Source organism: Periplaneta americana, chromosome 9, assembly GCF_040183065.1.
Source record: "Periplaneta americana isolate PAMFEO1 chromosome 9, P.americana_PAMFEO1_priV1, whole genome shotgun sequence".
Classification (NCBI taxonomy): Eukaryota; Metazoa; Arthropoda; class Insecta; order Blattodea; family Blattidae; genus Periplaneta; species Periplaneta americana.
Window position 1 is genome coordinate 93,160,686 of NC_091125.1, and position 22,039 is coordinate 93,182,724.

Consider the following 22,039-nt stretch of genomic DNA (forward strand, 5'->3'; position numbering starts at 1 on the left):
GAAAGAATGTCACATTCAAGCTGATCATGTTCACATCATAAATGATGCACATAAAACCTAAAGTTAACAGAACATAAGGGATATCATGAACTATTACTACTAAATTTTTAACACCAGTAATTTACCATTTCTATTTCTGTTGCAATCTAGTTTCAGTACAAATTTCTGAAAAGCAAATCATATGAAGGAACTATATAGCACAGCTATTAAACCTTTGTTGGTTGAATAATTTATTATGTAAAATCTTTCACTGATTGTCACAATCTTTATTTAATCACTTTTTGTATGTCAATAACATAAAATATATTAAGTGTTAACGAGTTAGCAATTGCTAATAGGAGACATTGCTAAATACCAACTCATAAACACACAACACGTTTCCAAACAACATTCAGTGACTGTACCATTTTATTGGCCACAATGGAACCCATAACATATTAGTGTTGTATACATAACCATATTTCAATCACATTTTACGTATATTATAGATGAGAAGGTGAGACATGGCATGTGAGCTGTGTGATAGGGGGAAGAATGAGCAATCAGAAAGAGAGTTTGTTTCGTGATGGTTAATAACATACAAATATACCGACATGGAAGTTCATCTCAGACTAAAACCTATCTTCCTCTCTCCATACCCATTTGTGATATAGCCACGGTACATAAGGCACAGGACAGGTCTTGCCTCCTCTACTATACCTTCCACAATTATTATAAATGAGCAGTTTTTATTACATTATAATTTTAGATGTTCAATTGTCTCCATTTTTAACTGATATGCTCTTTTAATTTTCAATCTGAGATCCAAAAGAATTAAGTTTTATGTAATTTATATTTTTTGATGGTATAACATTCCTAGCTACATACTCGATTCTTTTAACTTAATACATGTTTCGATGTAATCAAATTCATTATATTTAATATGTTCTATCTTATAGACTTTCAAGATAATTATTCGACATTATATATTTCATTAATGTTCACAAAGAGTTATTTTTTCTAATACAACCTGATGATGCTTGAAAGGGTGAAAGTACTTGTTAACACTTAATGTATTTTATGTTATTCACATACAAAAAGTGATTAAATCAATATTGTGACAGTCAATGAAGAATTTTACATAATAAATTATTTATATACGTAACTTGTCAGTTCAACATGAAAAAAAAAATTGATTGGTTGAGCTGAATTTGTGTTAGGTGCACACGCCTCAATGCAGCAATGTAGGAAATGCTATGTATGCAGTTCACTCCTCTGTGGCAAATGGCTCAAAGTGGAAGAGCTTTTTGAATATCTGCTTTGAAAACTGTAGTCCACTGATGCTTTCATTAATAGATGGTTTGTAAATGATTTTATTAGTGTTTGCTACTGATTTCCTTTCTTTCTGTTCACAATAACTTCAATCATCTTTATTTTTAAACACTGCGGCATCTTAAATATGTAGAAAAAGATCCATATTCACATAAAATTTTGTGCTCAAAGTAGACCACAAATTTGAATCCTTAAGTGATGTTGAATCATCGTGAATCATCCCATGTATGTTGAATCATCGTGAATCATCCTGTGTAGTTTGAAAGAGAGAATGGTTCACAAAACTACATTACATTCTATGCTTATTATGAAACACTATATTATGTGAAAACAAATGAAAAATAGTATTTGATTAAATCACAAGTACATGCTTTTAATACACAATGTTGGAAACTTCTTTGCAAAGCTCCACAGCATGTTTGTGTATTTTAGTCAAAAAAGAAAAAAGAAAGAAAGTTCTATAATTTTATTTCACACTAATATAAGTAATGTTTTATGGACTGCTGTCTGTATCTTATAGAATTAGTTTTTCTCATAGGTGGAGGGGAAAGAAGTTTACAGATTTTTCGAAAATTTCATTTATTATTTTAATGAACCTGACCAAATACATGAATCATATGTTTGCGTGATCTTCGAAAATATATGAACAATCAGAGAACTGATGAGAAAATACATGCAATGTTGTCTGGTCAATGTAAGTTTCAGAAGGCCGGGTGGACACAGAGCCAGACGCGGTGTGGTGCGACACAGCATTTTGTCTGATGGTAATTGTCTTCCATTTATTTCTTATGATGGGGTGCATAAAGAATCAGACGCAGCAAGATGGTCGCGAGCAGATGGTCTGATGCTTGCAGTGTACTGTGCATGCATGGTAGTCATGTTCACGATTGCTCACTTCCACTATCTACACACACTATTGTTGTGTAGTGCACATTATTCAGAATGGAGCTCTATGCAGATAAATTAGTTATTTTTTAATACAGAAAAGATATTTTCTGCACAATATCACGACAATAATGTAATGTGGTTTCTAAAAATATGCCAGAAATTTCAAATGAAATGAAAGCACCAGGTGAGTAATACCCTAATAACTAATAATAATTTGCAGTAGGTCTACTTCTCTGCATTATATTATCACTCATTGTTGATTTAATATATTTTTCATTATTGTGGCTCGTGAAGTAGTCATAAACATACAAAATGACGTTTGTGCACTACATTAGTAGTATTTAATTCTAAGATGCTTTCAACTGTATAGATTTTTAGGTGTATTAAGCACCCTTAGGAAATAATAACCGAACACAAGAGAGTCCTCATTCATTGACGCCATTTTCTATGCTAGTGCAATTTTCCAAACTCGCACAGCAGCAGATCAGATGTCGCAAGCAGTCAGTGTTAAGCTGTCGTGAGGCATTGTGAGACACTATAAAGCAAAACATTGCATCACAAAGAGCCGGGTCACATCTGATTCTGTGTGCACCTGGCCTTAGGCTGTACATTGTGATGCTTGGTTCACAGTGGACTATTTCTTAAAATGGGAAATATCAGTGTAACTATTATGAATTGGATTGATGTTCATTGACCAATCTCCTGTAGTGTGAATTTGTCTAAGTTCACTTCGGGCAGCACCTGATTCACACGACTAGGAAAAGCATGTTTTGCACCTAATTTACTCCTTGAATATATCTTCATTATGCTTTTAGAAATGTAGTTTTCATTATATTTTTCACAGGAAAGGGAAAATGTTGAACAGTTATGATCTAATACATACTGGAATACCTAAAAAAGAAAAAGTATGTAAAACAGGAGCAAGACACACCTTGGAACCTGAGTTTCTGAAATATAGTACATGCATATGTCTAAAATGCCAAGAAATAAATGAAGAAAATAAAAGCTAGTTAATATATAACAGGTGTATACATACTGACTTAATTGTGAAGGTTTCTCTTTTGTACAAGTGTATTATTTTATCAATAGATTATTACTTAATTTACTTTGCCAAGAAATTAAGACCTTCATAGACTGCCTCAAACACATACATGCAATGAATAGTCTCAGAGTTTCATAGCTGATTAATATACTACAATAATAATTAAACATAACACTACTTTAAAATCTCCTTACATATTGCTCATCTTGAAATTAAGAGTTAAGAAAATTTATTATATCAAGTTTTAATACGTGTATGCATGCACATGATTGTGTTATTAAAAGGTTACCAAGAAATGTTTGTTTTCCGATTCCAGAAAGAAATAGTACCCCTTTTCACTAGACACAAGAATTTAGGGCAAATAACTATTTTGTTCCTTCAGGAAAAGCAGAAAAAAATTTTTAGATGCTTACGATTCATATAAAACTAGATGCTTACGATTCATATAAAACTAGGCCTATTGGGAAGATTTCAGTGTCCTAAACGGTGGTCAGCATCATTTTTGCATTATCTTTTTGTCCTAATTTTTTCGATTTATTTTCGACACAGAACAATATGTGGTGTACCTACTACCCTTCTCCTACACACAAATGCAGTACTCTTTTTTTAAAAAAAACTTCGGGAAATACACTTAAAATCGCAATTAAATTGGAAATGTCCTTTGCATTAATTTCTAAAATCCAAATTTCCCTATTTGAGATGTGAAAATATTGATTTGATTTGTGCCCTACCCAGCAAAACTTATCCAATAAATAACAAGGTCGAAAAGCATAATTTACTGTTCTGATAATTATGACAACCTTGATCAATGAATAAAATGACTGATGCATTAACCCTTAGAACCCGGAAGACTTATACCACTTTTGCACGCATGGCAAAGGAAGCTTTTAACAGAAAAAGGAGCATCTTCTGCAGACCTCTGAAAAAAGAACTAAGGAAGAGACTAGTGAAGTGCTTTGTAAGGAGTGTGGCATTGTATGGGGCAGAAACATGGACATTGCAACAAAGTGAAGAGAAGCGAATAGAAGCATTTGAAATGTGGATATGGAGAAGAATGGAACGTGTGAAGTGGGCAGGCAGAATAAGAAATGAAGCTGTGTTGGAAAGAGTGGGTAAAGAAAGAATGATGCTGAAACTGATCAGGAAGAGGAAAAGGAATTGGTTAGGTCACTAGCTGAGACGAAACTGCATACTGAAGGATGCACTGGAAGATATGGTGAATGGGAGAAGAGTTCAGGGCAGAAGAAGATATCAGATGATAGACGATATTAAGATATATGGATCATATGGAAACAAAGAGGAAGGCAGAAAATAGGAAAGATTGAAAAAAGCAGGATTTGCAGTGAAAGACCTGCCCTTGGGCAGAACCCTAAATGAATGAATGGGGAAATTGAAGGGATTGAGAAAAAAGAAATGTTGCAAGTGAAGAGAAAACTTCAATTGCGGAAATCTAAAAGCAGGGTTCAACTGTATATTGTTTGGTCACATAAATACCTGTAAGTCCATTAATACAATAATTTTATGATTTTTACAATCAATGGTGCTCTTACAAATCAACCGCACTTGGAACTTTGTCTTTACTTCGAAAAAATTTGTTTGCCTGGTGTTTGTGGTGAGTATTGAAATTTAATTGTATCTTCTGACAAATGTCTCCATCTTTTATAATCCGAGTTTATTATTCTGTTCTTTTAGTCTCTTCTTTGTTGCTCTACTTCCACAATGACTGGTTACTCATACATTAATTTGACATTTAATTCGTGTAGAAATTTTAGAAGTCCTAAAATTTTTGTCTGAAGTTTTCAAATGGACATATATTTATTCAGCTCTTAATATTTTAGAAGAAATGAAAAGCAGTGTGCTTCTTCCTCTATTTCTGTAAGGTGGAGTTACACTAATTTTACAAAGTAATTCAAATATTTATAAAGAGGCAAATTTATTTCATAAAATTATACCCATAGATTGGACGTAAAATAAAATTATGCAAATAATTATTTTCTTTGGTGTTAAAATTTTAGGGCTGTAAATTACATAATTTCATTTATAATTTCACTTTATGTAAAAAAATAAAATTAAAAATAAATCATTACAGCTCATACAGCTTATTTAAACTAAATCTGTGTATTTACTTCAAATTAAAAAATTAATTAATTTTTACATAAGAATGGGTATATTTCATGAGCCGACTGCTCAAAATGACTCATGAACACTGAATATGAATATCTGACCAATAGTCAAATAGTTTAGGAGAAACTGCATTACAGACTGACAAATCGCATGCTGGACTTTAGAAATGCTAAAGTGAAAATCTCGAAATCTGTTTTTGCACAGCATCACAAAATCTTCACTTTATGCTTCGTACAATGAGAAAATAAAAATCAGAAAGTTATATTTGTATTTGCAGAGAAGGGCAGTACAAATGACCAAGTACCATGAAATGATATCTGTGAAATGAAAGAGTTAAAAACTGATATTTAAAAACCTTCACACATATAAAACTATGATATTATGGCCACTGGTGCACCTTGCCATTAACATTCAAACTTGCAAGCACATCATACTGTCAGTACAGATCTGCCCACCAGTTTCTTTAGAGTATTAATGAATTAATTTACTGGAGGTGGGTACACTGTTAGCCAAACAGAGTATCAATTTTCCATCCCAGAAACCATACTAAAACTTTCTGGCATATCCAAGTGGAATTGTGGCAAACAAAGACACAGTCAGGCCAAGTTTTCTGAGGATACTGTCACACTGTTTCATTCCATCTTCTCTACATAATTCACAATCATACTTATCACTAGCGCAGTAGTAACAGGACACTCATGCATTCTACTATTAAAAAAAAAAAAAAAAAAAAAAAGGCAATTTTTTTACCTATGACAAGAATGATAATTATGATGATGATTAATGACAGAGAAAGTGAAAGTTGAAGTAAATTCATTAAAAGCTAAATGGCAAGAGCATCAGCTTTCCTTGCTGAAGATCTGAGTTCAAATCCCACCATATCTGCTTCTTCATACTCATCCTTCACATTGTGGTACAGACTCAGAAACAAAATTTAGACCACCTGAATTTTCCACTGAGCATTGAGCATGCGAAGTATGTTATAACTGGAACCTGGAAAATTCAGGTGGCCCAAATTTTGTTTCTGGGTCTGTACATACTAATGGGGAAATTATTGCATCATAACAGCTTCTTCATTAGTCTAATCACATGGAATCCATATAGCTGAAGTGTCACATTAATAGTAGTAATCATGAGAATTCTTGGAGTTTGTGCTGATGCCCGAGTATTTGGGTAAGGCACCACACAAGCAAGCGGTGGGAATACCCTGTAAAAACATGAACCCATGCACCTTGAATTTTACAAGATTTCAACTCAGGTCTGTAGCATGGAATCATTTGGCTAACAGTGTATTCTATACATTTGAAACAACAGTAAACACGATTGTAACACAAACATACAAAAAAAAACATGTTCAATGTGACACTATATCTGCGGCTGCAACAAAAATCAGAAGCTCAGATGTAAAGCCTGTTTTTTCCACAAGTAGAAAGACAAGCATGCTTGAGAAGCAAGATAAAGCCAGCACATATTTACCCGAGGCTCTTTTTAAGATGGAACGAGGTGAAACATTTACACATTTCAAAAAAATTAAATTTAGTTAGTTGGTTTCCAACGCTGAGCACTTGGTAAACATGTAACTAGTCCTCTATTCATTTATAGTTATTTGATATATATTTTCAATTTGTGCTAATATTAATATCATTCACAGAAGTTTTCACACCAATGAGATTACGAATAGTTATATTTTTAACGTTTTCTACAAGAGGCCTCCACAATCATTATCTAGGCAACATAAGCTATCAAGGGTTTACCCTAAACTGGAGCAATGGGGGTCTGGATACAGAATTGTGACTTTATTCAGCTATATTCATACACAAACGATTTTTACAAACATTAATTTCATTAATTGGTATCAATATCTATACTTCATCTGATGGAAATTACAGTTCGAATTTTTTCTGCCTGGTTTTAAACCACTATCCTTTCTTCCCCCACCTTCTCCAAAAAAATTAACGTAATGAAAATGTACCTTAGTGTATTTAATTTTAGAGATCCAAAAATGTATACAAAAACTCCAATTTGTATTTATTGGGCAGTTCTCTTTCTAATATAAATTTGAGAATTATGAAATTTATAAAAAAATATACTGCATGATATCACACAATACTTACTTTTTCTTTAATGTAACACAGAATTATACAAGGTAGTGCATAAGTAGGTATACAGTAATATGTTGTTGTTTTCTAGTAATATAATACAGTTTTATTAAGTACAAATGAGGATTAAAACCGATAACAGATCGATCAGCAGTTAAATTGATGTCGTGTAACTACAAGTGGTATGTAATCCTCATTTGTACTTAACAAAACTATATTGTATTCTGTATACTTATACATTCCCTTGTATTTCTCATTCACTTCTTCCTACTTACTGTTGAAGAGTGGTCGCATTGCAAAAAGAAGGGATGAAGCAATTTTTATATTTTAACTTTAAAGAAATTTCCACAGACTAAAGTGTGTATGAGTTTTCATTAAAAGATGTTTTAAAATGGTAACAAGCCAAATACGCTAAATGTTCCATAAACTATAAATTTCATGGATATTTACACCAGATTAAATTAAATTACATTTTGTGTAAATAGTAAAGCCTTTTAACTTCTTACACAATTCTGGGTACACAAAGTGTCTGATCTCAGTTCTGTTTTTGCCACAAGTTTTTACGACCTTTAAATTCTTAGAATCCTCCCAACAACGCTGAGTTATAATTTTATGTATTTCCCAATTAGGGATTCATAAAACTCTACAGTCTCATATGTCTATACAGATATGTTTGTGACAAAGGAGAACTTTTAACAAGAAGTGACCACCACGTTTTGTTCACAATCCTCTGTCAGGGACAAGATTCTCTTGTGTTGTAAATCTGTGATATGGGACCACTGAATTCGATTCCTTTCTGAAAAAATCACATTAAGCATTTTTACCACTGTTGGTCAATTCTGAAATAGCAACTTTCGAATCTGATGGCGAACATGGTAAGTACCACCACAACAAAACTCGTAAACAACTGAATTGCGGCAAAATTAAAAAATTCGGTTTCACCTCTCTTCCATCTTAAAATACCAAGAGAATCCCACAACTTCAAAGTAATAAATCATTTCACAGTTTTTACACAATCATAAAAACCTGAGTGATTGATTGTGGGGGACCATGAACAACAGTTCTTGAGAGTCCAATTAAAAATACTGATATTTTACTGCTACCAATGTAATGGTGTTGATGGTTGAACAAGTTACCCGCCTATATTTGGTAATATATTAATGGAACAATCTTAAGGACGGAATTAAGGACCAATCAATCAGGACAACCATAAACATTCAAAATTGGATCAAATACTGAAGTAACCCTTTAGTGGTTGAAAAATTCTGACACGGAGGGTTTGCTAATATAAGTTGTGGCAAACTTCGAAATGAAATAATAATAATAATAATAATAATAATAATAATAATAATAATAATAATAATAATAATAATAATAATAATAATAATCTACTCTGGATCACTAACACAAAACTCTGTAGCCAGAACAAAGATGACAGTACTATTTATGGTGATGACTTTAAAGATATTCTGTTATAATTAGCTACATTCTCTCTTCTCCTTTTCTCAGCTGTCAGTTTATCAAGTGGATTTAGTCATTTTAATAGCCTCAGACAGTAAGACTTTAAGTGATGATTTTAGCTTCCCCAGCCTCCCCTTGAAGTGATGAATTTAGAAATCAATCATTAACAACTTTCTAATGCTTGCACATAAGAAACACAGATTTAAAAATTATCCTTTGTACAGCAGAACTTCGATTACCATCAAAATTTTACTAACCATTATTTCAATTGTATCATTATAGTCACATGTTGAACATTTCTTTACCACACAGATGAACCTAGATCTTAGGTAATCACAGAGGAGGTAGCTGAATCGCAGTAATTGATAAACCTTGTCTTTGTATAATGATGTAGTTTCACTTTACACTAAATGGCTCCAAAGAAAAGTACTGACTGAAAATAGTGGAGTTTTGGGAATGTTACTTCCTTAAAACTCTATGTTACTAGTGACTTCATGACAAGTAAACAAACTTTAGAGATAAGTGAGCTCTAATATTATTGAAGTTCAACGATCACAGTAAACATAAATGAGGGGTACACGGGAATAACGATCAAGGTCCATTTTAGAAAGTTTCGAGAAAAACGAATTTTAAAGTTTAAGCACTTAATACTTTCTTATGTGTGTATTTAATATAAATTGACATAGTGGAATGTCAAGAACGATGATTTCTTATTACTAGCTAGACCACATGACAGTACTTCTTTTCCACTATAAGATAGCATTATTAACTCAATTTCGATTTTTGATGGACCTTGATCGTTTTTCCCATGTACCCTTCAAATGACATTCTTTCAAGACACATGACTCAGTAGTTACATCAATTTGTTGACTTTTTCAACAATGTAGAGCATTTAATAAGCTTCTGGGCGAAACTGCTCCAAAAATGTGAAGGACTAAGTATCTTTTGTTAATTTAACCCATGTGACTGTGATAATACACCATATTTCTTGTAATATACAATTACGTTTAAGATTATAATCTGTAAGAAAAATGTATCTGCAAGCAACTAAACTGTTATTGCAACAATGTTTATACAATCAGTCACTTTGATAATGACCACAGTTTTTGAAAACAAATTTTACAATGACAACGTTCTGCTGTCCAAAGGTACTGGGTGAACTTTTCAGCTTGACATTGGATTTATGAAATTCTTTTTCACGATGAGACTTTCTTTCAACAATCAGCATTCCCGTTTATTAACTGCTTCATGATTTCAGATACAGGTATGAGATCCATTTACAGAAAATAAGAACTGTATTTCGTCGTAGCTGTGAGTGTACAGTTCTACTTATGTGAAAATGAAGCAGTCTCGAACAACAGATTTTGAGAGACATTCATCAAATAATATTAGTCGGAAAAATACTGTAAAAAATTTCATAGAAATGTCTCGAAATCTCCATATACTTATAAAACAGCAACATAATGATTACTGGTAAAACTGAACTTCAGTGACTATGTAAGGTGAAAGTTATATAACTGCACAGATTGAAGGTTCAACAAAATTATACTGAAATAAGTAATAAAAAAAAAACCTATTACGCATTTTTAATTAGGTGCACGGTTAATTAGAAAATACGACAAAATCTGCATAGTGCATCGATAGCTCACCTATGAATACACACAAACTCAAGTCTGAAGAGCAGCATTCTGTCCCTTAGTGAAGCAGGGTTGCAAGATTTCTAATGGCAGGAAATGATACCTGTCAATCTTTTTATTTAATCTGCAAGAACTGTTTATTGCAAAGGGAAAAATCATGCCTTATCAGTTTCTCTAATAATAAGACTAAATAAAAATCATAATTGTACAGATAGTAGCTATCAAGTAAAACAGTGTTAATATTTAGGGAAGAATTTTTTTCTGAGACAAGTATTCATATGATATCAGAATTTTTTGTTTTGCTCCATCCAAGGACCAAGTTGTTAATCTCTGCAGTTACATTACTCCTACCCTGAATATAATGGTATTTGTAACTGAAGTTCAGTGGAACGAAACTGGTATTGAATTAGAAACTAGTCCTTGGAAGTTACTGTGCTGTTTAGCACAGCGGGCAGAAGCACCAACAAGATTTGTGAGGTGACTAACAAAATTGCTTGAGAGGGAGTGGAAGAAAGCGCACAAAAAATCCACTTATTTCTGGGAAACACAATCTAAAAATTCAGATGTTTGTCTACAGTCAGAAATTATTAAAAAAAAAAAAAAAAATTAAACACACTTAACTGCAAAACAGTTACAATTTATTGCAAAATGGTTCATTGCTATAACATACTAGCCTAGGAGAGGCTCCAGTATGCAAAATATATTATTTTTAAACCACAATGGAATTCTAAGTTAGACAAATATTACTCTCTCTTAGCTAACTTCGTTTTTATTTTGCATGCAACTATATATTCTCTGGCTACAGACACTTCGAAGTTTGCCACATCTCTACACATTAACAAGACTTTGTGCGTGGTGAGTGCAATTTTGAACTTGGCAGATGTTGGAGGAACACAGAAGATACCATCTCCAACTTAAACCTCAATGTAACGACTATTTGGCCATGCAAAAGACCCAATTCAAACAACAAAAATGACTTTCACTAATATTCAGCATTTCTCTGGGATGCAAACTAAGTAATTCTGTATGTTGTTCTTCAAATATTCCTTTCATCCCTTAGAGCTTTTCTTGCATGCAACAATACTGCATGGTGCAAATGATATAATAAACAAGACTAACCCAAGTTCCACAATTGAAATGGGTTCTTACTACAATCATGACAGGAAATATGTCTGCACATATGTTCAGACCAAGTCACATGCACTAACATGCACGAATTTTCCACTATTTTTTATACATACAATTCACATTGTGTGTTCTTAACTGCTTGAAAATTCCTGAAGACAAAAATGAAGTAAGGAAGGTTCCAAAAGTCTTAAGCATATTAGTACCATGATCAAAGAAAGAGATCAATATGGAAATACTAGTTATTAGATATCATACATAAGCTGCCATGGTGGTCTAGTGGCTAGAGTGCTGGACTTATAATCCTATGAATCCGGGTTCGATCCCTGGTGTACCTAAAATTTATAACTTGTGTTGGGCAAGCTCGTGGTCCAGGTAACAGGAGTTTTCTCTGGGAACTCCGGTTTCCCTTTGGCATCCAACAAATCTCCATAATCATCTCATTTCATTGTGGGTGCAGTGCAGACTAGCCTCCTATGGCGCACCCTGGGCAACGATTTCGTAGGTAAATTGGGTCTACATAACTGGCTTCATATGGGTGAATGACATAAGTCAAGTACCCGCCAATATATATCATACATCTTTTTCCTCTCCACGAAATGACTATTACAAACTATGCACTTTTGGCATATTTTCAGGAGTTAAAAAATGCCCTTCTGGTAGAACTGTTCTGGAAACATGTAAGCAAGTGACACACAAAATGCTGGTCATCTTTGTTAGTCTCAATGTAGTTGTCCTCTTTAGGAAACCAAGGCTGTCAGACAGATGGGACAGAAATTCCCACCTATACTTCCAAATTCTCTTGCTGCAGAGATGCACAGAATGGGGCCATGTTTTAGTATGTTGCGGAACAAATATTCCTTTCCCTGGACAATATTACACACTGTGATGATGCCATTTATGTGAAGACACTCGACGATAAATGCCAAATGGGGGAGGAGAGGAAAAAAGTTCTCAAACCTACATATGTATATATCTGCAAAGGGAAAGAAGGAACGAGGGATGAATAGTAATATTATTGTCGTACAATCTGAATTTACCATCTCAGACTAACATTTTCTTCGATTCCAGTTTCACAAAGGATCTGACACAAGGTCACTACTTCAAGAGCAATGAAGGCGTTCAACAAAGTGCATGCTGTTGTTTGCGATATCTTGGAACAGAATTCAATTTCAAGGACATTTTCAAACTCCTGGAGAAATGGGGAGGGGGGGTGATGGTGGTTTCATTGAGAGATAAAGAAAGTGAAGATTTTTTTAATAACAACAATAGTCCTGTGAACCTCTTTCTTCGATCTGATATTAATAAGCTCATTACATATGGTATCACCCATGTATTTTCTTATTACATTAATTTTTTATAAACTCTGAAGTAGCTACTTCAGTTTGGAGAATGTACAGATTTATGATTCTACAAATCCAGTGAAAACCATTTAGAAATCATTTTCATTTCATTCAATATGTTTGCATTTAAAATAATATTGGAATGCAGTATTTTTTTAACTGACATTTACACTACACATCTTAACAAATTAGTGGCAATAATTAGCTTCAAAATTGATTTATCTATAAACAGCGTTTTCGTAGATGTTACTATTATTGTCTAATTTTCCTGAATGTAGATCCTAAGTTTACAACCCCTTTACATGAAAAATGAAAATTCGTTAACATTTACAGATGTTATCAGATCACATTCGTAGATTTAGAATTTAAATCTGAAAGTCGTAATATTCACAGTGAATCTCTATAGGGGCCTATACTAAATGTGAAGTGCATACATTTGATTACAGAATAAGAATATGGAAAGATTCGGTAACACAATTTAGTACAATTGCACGAAAACTTTTACACTGTTGGACAAAGAGTGAATGAAAGAAATTCTGAAGTACAGTAAAGAGAGTAAATTTCAGTTTTCATGGCATATTTTGAATTTAAAACAAGTTAATCTTTGGAATATTTTCCACTTATTTTCTTGAAATACCTTCACTACTATTGACAAATGTATTATACTATAATCTGAAGACATATCCTGAGAAATAAAACAGGAAGCTCTTATTTTCGCATGAAGACTTCATTGTATGTTTTGATAGAATATGGGTTGTGGATTAAATAATGTGCACTAAACATTGTGAGTAAGCCAGCAAATGAGAATAAATACTTCATGTCAATAATTTCATATCCTTTTCGCGACAGTTTATTTTGTGTAGTATACACTTATGATGACACAAGAAGAAAATAAAAATGGAGGAAAATAAAACGAGTAAAATACGCGTATTAAAATAAAATATGCAGAGTTATAAATTACTGAATCCTCTTGTATATCAGAGAATGTTTTCATTACTATTTCCAGCTTTCATGAGTGGAAAAGAAAAATATCTAGTACCTACTGATATAAAAAAAAAATAATTAATACCTATTAAAAATTATAATCAGCGGCATAGCATGATTACAGCTAATGCATTTTGTCAAGACACTCGCGATGTGCAGTACAGGAACAACGTTTCTGTTGAAGGGGTAGGAGTAGAAAGGAAGGTCGGGCATGTATCTACCAAGTTAAAGGCAAAAACTAACCCATTCCCCTATAATTCGTAAACTCATCTGATCTCGTGCGCAGCTCTGTAGGAAGAGTGGAGGAGTGTCTTGACAAAATACATGAGCTGTACCTTACATAACTTGAGGAAATTTCTTAACACTGACAAAACTAAAGTATTTTCTCGAGGAGTTCTGGAACTCTTACAGCAAAATACACTAGGTCTGCAGACATTAGATTAGACATGAACATTTCAGTCCTCATTGCCCCACTGTCTTTAATATTGAAAGGTACGTTATTAAACCATTCCTGAGACTTCATCACATCTGTATTGTAGATTACGTACACACAAACTCCCATTTGGGATTTCCATTCTGTGTGTTATGTATGAGTACAGTGCTCTGTCAGTACGCCCATGACATAACTTTGCTCAGCTTATTTGAATATGTATTTCATTCACAACATAAAAATTTTGTAAAATGAATAAAATTAAAAGAACTGTAAGTCTGCAAAGGTCGAAGTTTTTCTCAATGGAATGTATAGTTTGATAAGAAATGACTGAAAAGTTGTGAATTTTATAAATAGTGTTCAGCTTTCATGGCAATGCATGAAATCACCTAAGTTTTATAAGCACAAGCATACAAAATTGTCACTGGGCTTTACACGGATCTCCAGCAAACCAATCAAATTACCCCTATGTCAGCAAGATGAGATTAAACGAAAGTTCAGTAGATGGGGTTCAACTTCAGTGACTTCACTCTGAAAAACTGTATTGGTCGAAAAACAAAATGACTTGTTAAACAAATTCTCAAAGAAATGGATTTGAAAATAATTCAGGTTCAATACAGCACTCAATTGTTTAATGCTGTATTTACCTTCAAATGTAAATAAATTTAATGTTATCAAGTTTACAAGACAAGTTTGTTCCGCACTGGAATTGTACTTTATAACGATTCATAAACAGCATAAACTATGAAAATAAACACTGGATTCACACAACTTGCAAAAGCAAAGCAATTATTCTGTGAAAGCAATGCAAAGCAAGACCATGAAGAACAAAGAATAATGCCGCGTCTACATAATATGTTGTTACTATTGATTATTTAAAGTTGAATCGATATTTTGGACTTATTCCTTAAAAGTGGTAATTTAGCTAGGACTTAACAGATTATTCCGTTAAAACGGGGTTTTACTGTCCCACTTTTCTTGCATCCACTAATGCTATGCCTCTGATTCTAAACTAATCCTCAAGATGTTTAAATTATGGATTTTCACACAGAAACTGTTAATAGATCTATTTACAAGAACGATGATTATAATGTACTACGAAGATATAACAGATGACTTCTTCTTTTTTTAGAATATGAACTAAAAATGTTGAATGATAACGACGAAAATACGCAATAAATACACATTAATGGTTAAAAACACACAAAATGAATTGATACAGCCAGGATTTTTAATAGAAAAGTTTCAGGATGCCACTATTTTTTCTAGTATTCAAATATTGGCTTTGATATGCAAGTACCAGTTTTTTCAGAACTATTAAAAACATATTCAGAACTTATTCATAGAAAGATCATAAAATTGGCAACAATAAATCATTAACATCACTGAGTATGGAAGTGTGAGATCGTTACATATATATGCAAAAATAACAGATACCTGCAAATGTAATGAAATTCAGATTTAGTGTAGTAGACACTTCACTGCACATAATAGTAAATACCATACACGTTTAATGAAGTTCATAGATTGCTGTAATATAAAAATCTAAAGCAAATCTGAAGTAAACAACAAATAGTGTTGGTCTGCCACTAACTAAATAGGTGCCAATATCAAACACACTTTAAAATATATCACTGATTGCTCATGTTGGATGTTTAAACATGAACTAAAATTTGTAGTATGAATTGTGAATATTTTAAAAATAATTCTTTCTTTTTAACTATAACAATATTATTGTAAACAAAGTTTGTTTTAAAACAAGAATTACTTCTCTCTTTACTTTATTTCACCATAATTAACCAAATTTATGAAGAAGTTATGAAATATCTGTATTAGTATTATTCCAGTTTTAGACATTAAACATACCAAAATAATTGTATTAAAGTTTCATCCATTCTTGTTAGACCGAGGTACAACAAAGTATCCAAACAAAATTTACTATTACGAGAAGTAACAAAAACACGTTTACTTGTTAATTCATCCAACACAAACAAGATTTTGAATACCTCTGTCCACAATATGGTTGCTTTTGAACAAAATATTGCAGAAAAGGCCTGAGCACATGTGCATGTGTGTGTGTGCCAGGAGGGAAGGAAAGGGGAGATAAAGGGAAAATAGCGAGACCACTATCACCGGTTTTGTTGCAAAACAGGAAAACAAACCACCTCTCCTCACTAAGCTCCATTTTCTTTTCTTTCTTCCCCATAATCAATCAATCACTCACCACTAATGTCCAAATATGTAAACCCATAAAAATTCCTCCACTGTGCTATCGGGGTACTCCCATACAAAGGCTCGTCTCTGCTTTCAATCAGATTACTACCTCCGTCCAGCTGCTTCCGCCTTCCCCGTTGCTTTTTGTTCTCTGCTTGCTTACCATCATCATCACCTGAACCTGGATGGACCATCAAATTTCCAAGGATCAGGTTAATAAGGGATCGCCAAATTAATGTAAAAATTGTATTAGTGGGAGAATAAAATAAAATAAAATAAACATGGGAAAGGCATTTCACATTGCAATACTAGTTCACTATCATAAAATTTTTCTCAGATACGGATACATACTGTGCAAGCCTGAGATACATACAGATATTCCTTTTTAAAGTTCTGTGAATGGTTATTTTCCAATACTTAGCGCTTGATAATGAAGTCAGTGGCACTTCTTGGCTACTCTTGTTTTAAATTAAATCAATTTACAATTCATGCATCTTGTGCTGGTATACACATATAGAAGGGTACATATGAATCAGTGAGATATTAAACTGACATGTTTCCTTTCCTACCGGAGGTCCTCACAATCATTACAGTGGTGACGTCCATTATGAAGAGTTACTGAAATGAGTACTGGCCAGTTTGAACATAGAATTTTTCGTTTATTCACCTCTACTCACAGACATCTTTTACATGCAGTATACCTACTACATAGGATCAATACTTCACTTTCCTTATCCAACTGAAGCTACACTTGGTGATTTTTTTTTAGTGATTAACACGATACAGTGATACAAACTGTGTACAAATTTATTATTAATCTATGTGTATTACATTATCTTCGCATGTAAGTGACTGCAACACGATGGTAAAATGAGCTACATGTAAATCAATCTGTAACACAAGGTGATCTAATAGTTACGTGAATGCCTCTGGACTCAAGTATCATAAAAAAGCCCAGCCAAGAATGATGAAGTTGAGCGGCAATAAAATCCTTAGCATTACTTCCTTTACAAGAAAAGTAACACTAGTGGTCCTGTGTTGGAGATGTAGAGATGTAAAACAACTCTAACCCAGACAAAATTATTGCCCAATGACCCCAGACTATCAAATTTCCATACTTTGCAGACACATGTCTCTGTGGCTCAACATCTCGATTGTGGTTGCAGATATTGCTACAGTTCATCTTGATGCAGACTGAATACATTTCTGTAGTGCATTTTGTGAGACGACTGAGGCCTCTGATGATAAATCTAAAGAGAAAGCTTGAAAAGTGACGAAGAATAGGCCCTTTAAGGATTCGGCATTTTAAGGTCTGTCAGTGATTTAAGATATTACATTTAAAAGGACATGAGATTTCAAGAAAATATTTGGAATTCTCAGAAGTATCACAGGCACACACGTCCAGTATATGAGAAAAGACAGTAACTACTATTGTGATGTGACTGAAGGTTGGTTGGTGGACGTCCCCGCAGCCAGATGAACCTGTGCTTTGAGAACGCACCTGAACCCAGCGATGTCGCTATCCACCTGGTAGGCGGTATTGACAGAACGCTCACGTGCTGCATGGGGTACACACTATGCAGCATGCCGGTGGCTGCGGCTGTCTTGGCTGCCTCAGCTCCACTGTTGCTTCCAGGGTGCTGCTTCATGACAACATCACTCCCTGCACAATTGCATACATCCCATGTAGCTTTACTTCAGTACATAGGGAATACGAAAGTTTGCCAAAACTCCGAATCTTTTACACTGGTTACAATTTTATAACCACAAATGTTAACTTTTTTTTTTTTTTATTTGCACCTATTATGTTAGAGCCCCATATAAACTATATGACGAAAGTTTTTGGGGTTTGCAGCCATGTGTTGTTACTACTTTCTCTGCTTCAGACCTATTTGCTATTTCTATACTCAGAGCAGTAACAGTCAGGATCTGGAAGGATTATCTACTCTATTGGATTCATTGTGTGTGGCTACTAAAACAAATGAACAAAGAAATCTCACAATAAAGGTTCTGTATATACGTCATACATTTCTACAGAAAAGAACAGTATCGAATTATTGATATAGGTTAGCTTATATTTTATTAATATCCTATATATTGTGAAAAATGACAAGATATAAATGTAAATCGGCACTGCAACTGGAAATCTAGATAAATGTGTACCCAAGATAATATCCAGCATTTATAACACTATCAAAAACTTCACAATACAATGACAAACTAGGTTCTATTGAAGTCAAAACTAAAGTCTGAACCATTTGAATATATATTTCAAGTACATCTCTGGGGTTGTTAGCTCCCTTTTCCGCAAGTCTGTAGTCAGAGCACCAATAAGATAATTCTCTGTTTCAGTGACCCTTAGCAAACAGGCCATGTACTATATTTACGACTGTTTGTGAAAACACCACTTTTTATTTTTTATGGTATGGTATAGTATATGTCTCTTCGAAAGGTTATTTTTTTAATTAGTTATTTAATTACACTATACCAACTACTAGGTTATTTAGCGTCAATGGGACTGGTGACAGCAAGATTGTATTTGATGAGACGAGACAGACGATTCGTCACAGATTACCTGAAATTCGCCTTACAGTTGGGGAAAACTTCGAAAAAAATCCAACCAGGTAATCAGCTAAAGAGGGAATCGAACCCACGTCCACGCGCAGCTCCAGATCAGCAAGCAAACACGCCTGCCATCTGAGCTACCCCAGTGGCTTGAAAAGGTTATTATACTAAGTAGTTTGTCATTAATCTTACACTCTCTTCTAGTCACTGTATAACATAAAAAACAAGGAAGTATTATGCTTAAATAAACAATCGTAATTGAAGCAACAATGCTTTAGCTTCAAAGGTCATAGAGAAATTATCACATTACAGTACAAAAGGTATTCCACTGACCTCTACTGGACATATTCTGTCATATCAAATTGGCCATACCTATATCCATACTCACAGCATTTTTGGTACAGTTTTCCTTTTTTCCAGTTGTTTGGATTAATCAAGCATAATGAACCCAATTGAGTAGATTATCTTTCTGTATCTCGAAGACTAAGGAAGAAACCTTAAGTAGTTAAAAAAAAAGTTGGAAAAATTAAATCTGAATACACAGTTAATAAAAACATTTTCATCACTATCCGATGAGCATGAAAGTTTCGTGGTTATCGTATTTTTACACAAGATGGACAACTGTATGTATTAAATTCAGTACAAGATTTCAATACTGTTTATTACTGTGAATGCATACTTTTCCTTAATTTCACTAGACCAAATTCATGATGGGTATTATTGTTGCATTTTCTGCCTGTTAACAGGTCCATAAGCACGTCAAAGTAAGTCATCTATTTCGTTTTTATGGAATGTTGGATAATGGCAGAGAAAATAGGAGTATTCCAAAAACCTTGATACAACAGTCTTATTAACTACCTACCTATATAGTTAACTCTACCTTCGGGTGTTTGCTTTTTAATTGTTTCGGTATTAGATTTTCTGTACTCTATATTGCAATCTATCATCATCATCATCATCATCATCATCATCATCATCATCATCTACTATCACCACCATCACAAATCGTACTCAGACTTTCCAGTATGGAAAGTCAATGCTTTAAAATAATAACCACCCTTCTTTATATGAAAATGAGGCTCTTTGCTAAGGGACATTTTTAATTTAAGAAGTTTTGGCATTTTTTGATTTTCAGTCTCATTGTTTCACTCCAAGGCTCTTTCACATAGAGTTAGGAGATGTATACATTAAATACTGATCCCTGGCAAAAAAAAAAAAAAAAAAAAAAAAAAAAAAAAAAAAAAAAAAAAAAAAAAAAAAAAGGCGTTGTCAAAAGCGTTGTCTTCTATAATCTCTAGGAGGGTTGTGATGCTAACTAAGATTTTACCTCAAGAAAAATGACCAATGTGTAAGCAGATCACTTATCTTCCAGTGCTCATATGTTATTGTCTGTTCTTTCAAGGGTTTTACATGAAAGGCATTTTTTTCTTTTTGAAGTCCATAAAATATGAAACAAGTCATCTTCAATGTTTGCATAATGGTTACTGTTTCGTCTTGGACACGAGGTTCACGAGTTCAAACTGGGCTTAAGTGTGAAATGTTTTTAAAGACTGTAAAATTCTTAGCACAGCTTCCTAAGACAGAAGTAAAACCGAAATCCTATATCATAGCTTTACAGCATGTAGAACAGCCCTGCTCTGAATGAGAGCTACAAGTAAAATTACTGACCACTCTTCTTCTTCTTCGCCTCATTATGCTGTTAAGTATCAAGTTCACCTCTGTCCATTCATTTCATCCAGTAACTTCTATCATTACACATCTCTCTTCATTTCCACTACAGTTTTTCCCTCTCTTCCAATCCAGTCTCTCTATTATGTTCTCCCATGCAATCCTAAGTCTTCCTCTTCCTATTCTCTCTTCAACATACATTTCCACGGCTTACTTAACTTTCCTTTCTGACATACAATATGTATGCAGAGCCATTTAGTTTTTGTTCTTTTATTCTTTCATTTTTAATTTGGTCTCACCAAAACTCACCAGCAGTTCCTAAGTATTTCAATTTTGCTGCTGTCAATTTGCTGTGATGTTTATTAAGCAGTGGCAGGCTTTCAGTTCCATATTTAGCTACAGATACCATAAATTAATTATATATTTCATTTTGGTCTTTGTACTGATCTCCTTTTTCCCAAACCACGTTATCTCATAGTATGCAGATATACTGTATACAGTTCAGTACTTCTTGGTCTACTTTCCCATCCCTACTTAAGTAACCAGATATTCAAAACTTTCTACTTTCTGTATAAATTATTTCTCACTCAAATAAAAATTAGACTGACAGTAATGATCATGTCACCAATGATTGTTGAGTGAATCTGATGGTGGTTTGAAATCAAATAAAAAATACTAACAAGAAAAATTACCGGCTGTTGCTTAGACCTCTAAGTTTCCTTATTTTATGGACAGACGTCTATGTGGTCCAACATCTCAATTGAGACTGCAGAATGTCTTGAGAGATTGCAGAAGCTTTTGATGGACAAAACAGGAAACATAGTATTAAAAAAAAAGCGGTTTTCGAATGTCTCAGAATTTAAGGAACCTTAGGAAATCAATACTATAAACAATTTAGACTGCTGACAGGCCATAAATATCCTCGGTCTAACTTTTACCACAAAAAAAAAAAAAAAAAAAAAAAAAAAAATTATGAAAGTGGACAATATGTAATTACAACACATGGAAAACTGTCCTTGAGTAAGGAAGCTGTAGGAAATATTTATTACCTGTTTTTCACCCATGTCAAAATTAATCTATTAATGAATCATCAAACACCATAACAATAGAAAGTGGCATTCTGTCTTACGAGCACAGTGTTCCACGAG

The 22,039-nt window shown here is 33.5% G+C and overlaps 1 protein-coding gene across 7 annotated transcripts in view; it reads right to left on the reverse strand.

Moving 5' to 3' along the window:
• The window catches only part of LOC138706247 (uncharacterized), a 166,977-nt gene that overhangs the window by 33,131 nt on the left and 111,807 nt on the right, over nt 1–22,039 (reverse strand). For 2 of the 7 annotated variants that reach the window (XM_069835308.1, XM_069835307.1), the window contains exons 5-6: nt 18,160–18,321; nt 16,669–16,839 (exon numbers count right to left, since the gene is read on the reverse strand). The exons of 2 other annotated variants lie outside the window; for them this stretch is intronic. In XM_069835308.1, coding sequence (XP_069691409.1) covers nt 16,669–16,839; nt 18,160–18,321 — 333 coding nt within the window. The remainder of the gene's footprint in view (nt 1–16,668; nt 16,840–18,159; nt 18,322–22,039) is intronic. 3 more of the 7 variants (XM_069835311.1, XM_069835310.1, XM_069835309.1) reach the window with 2 other exon arrangements.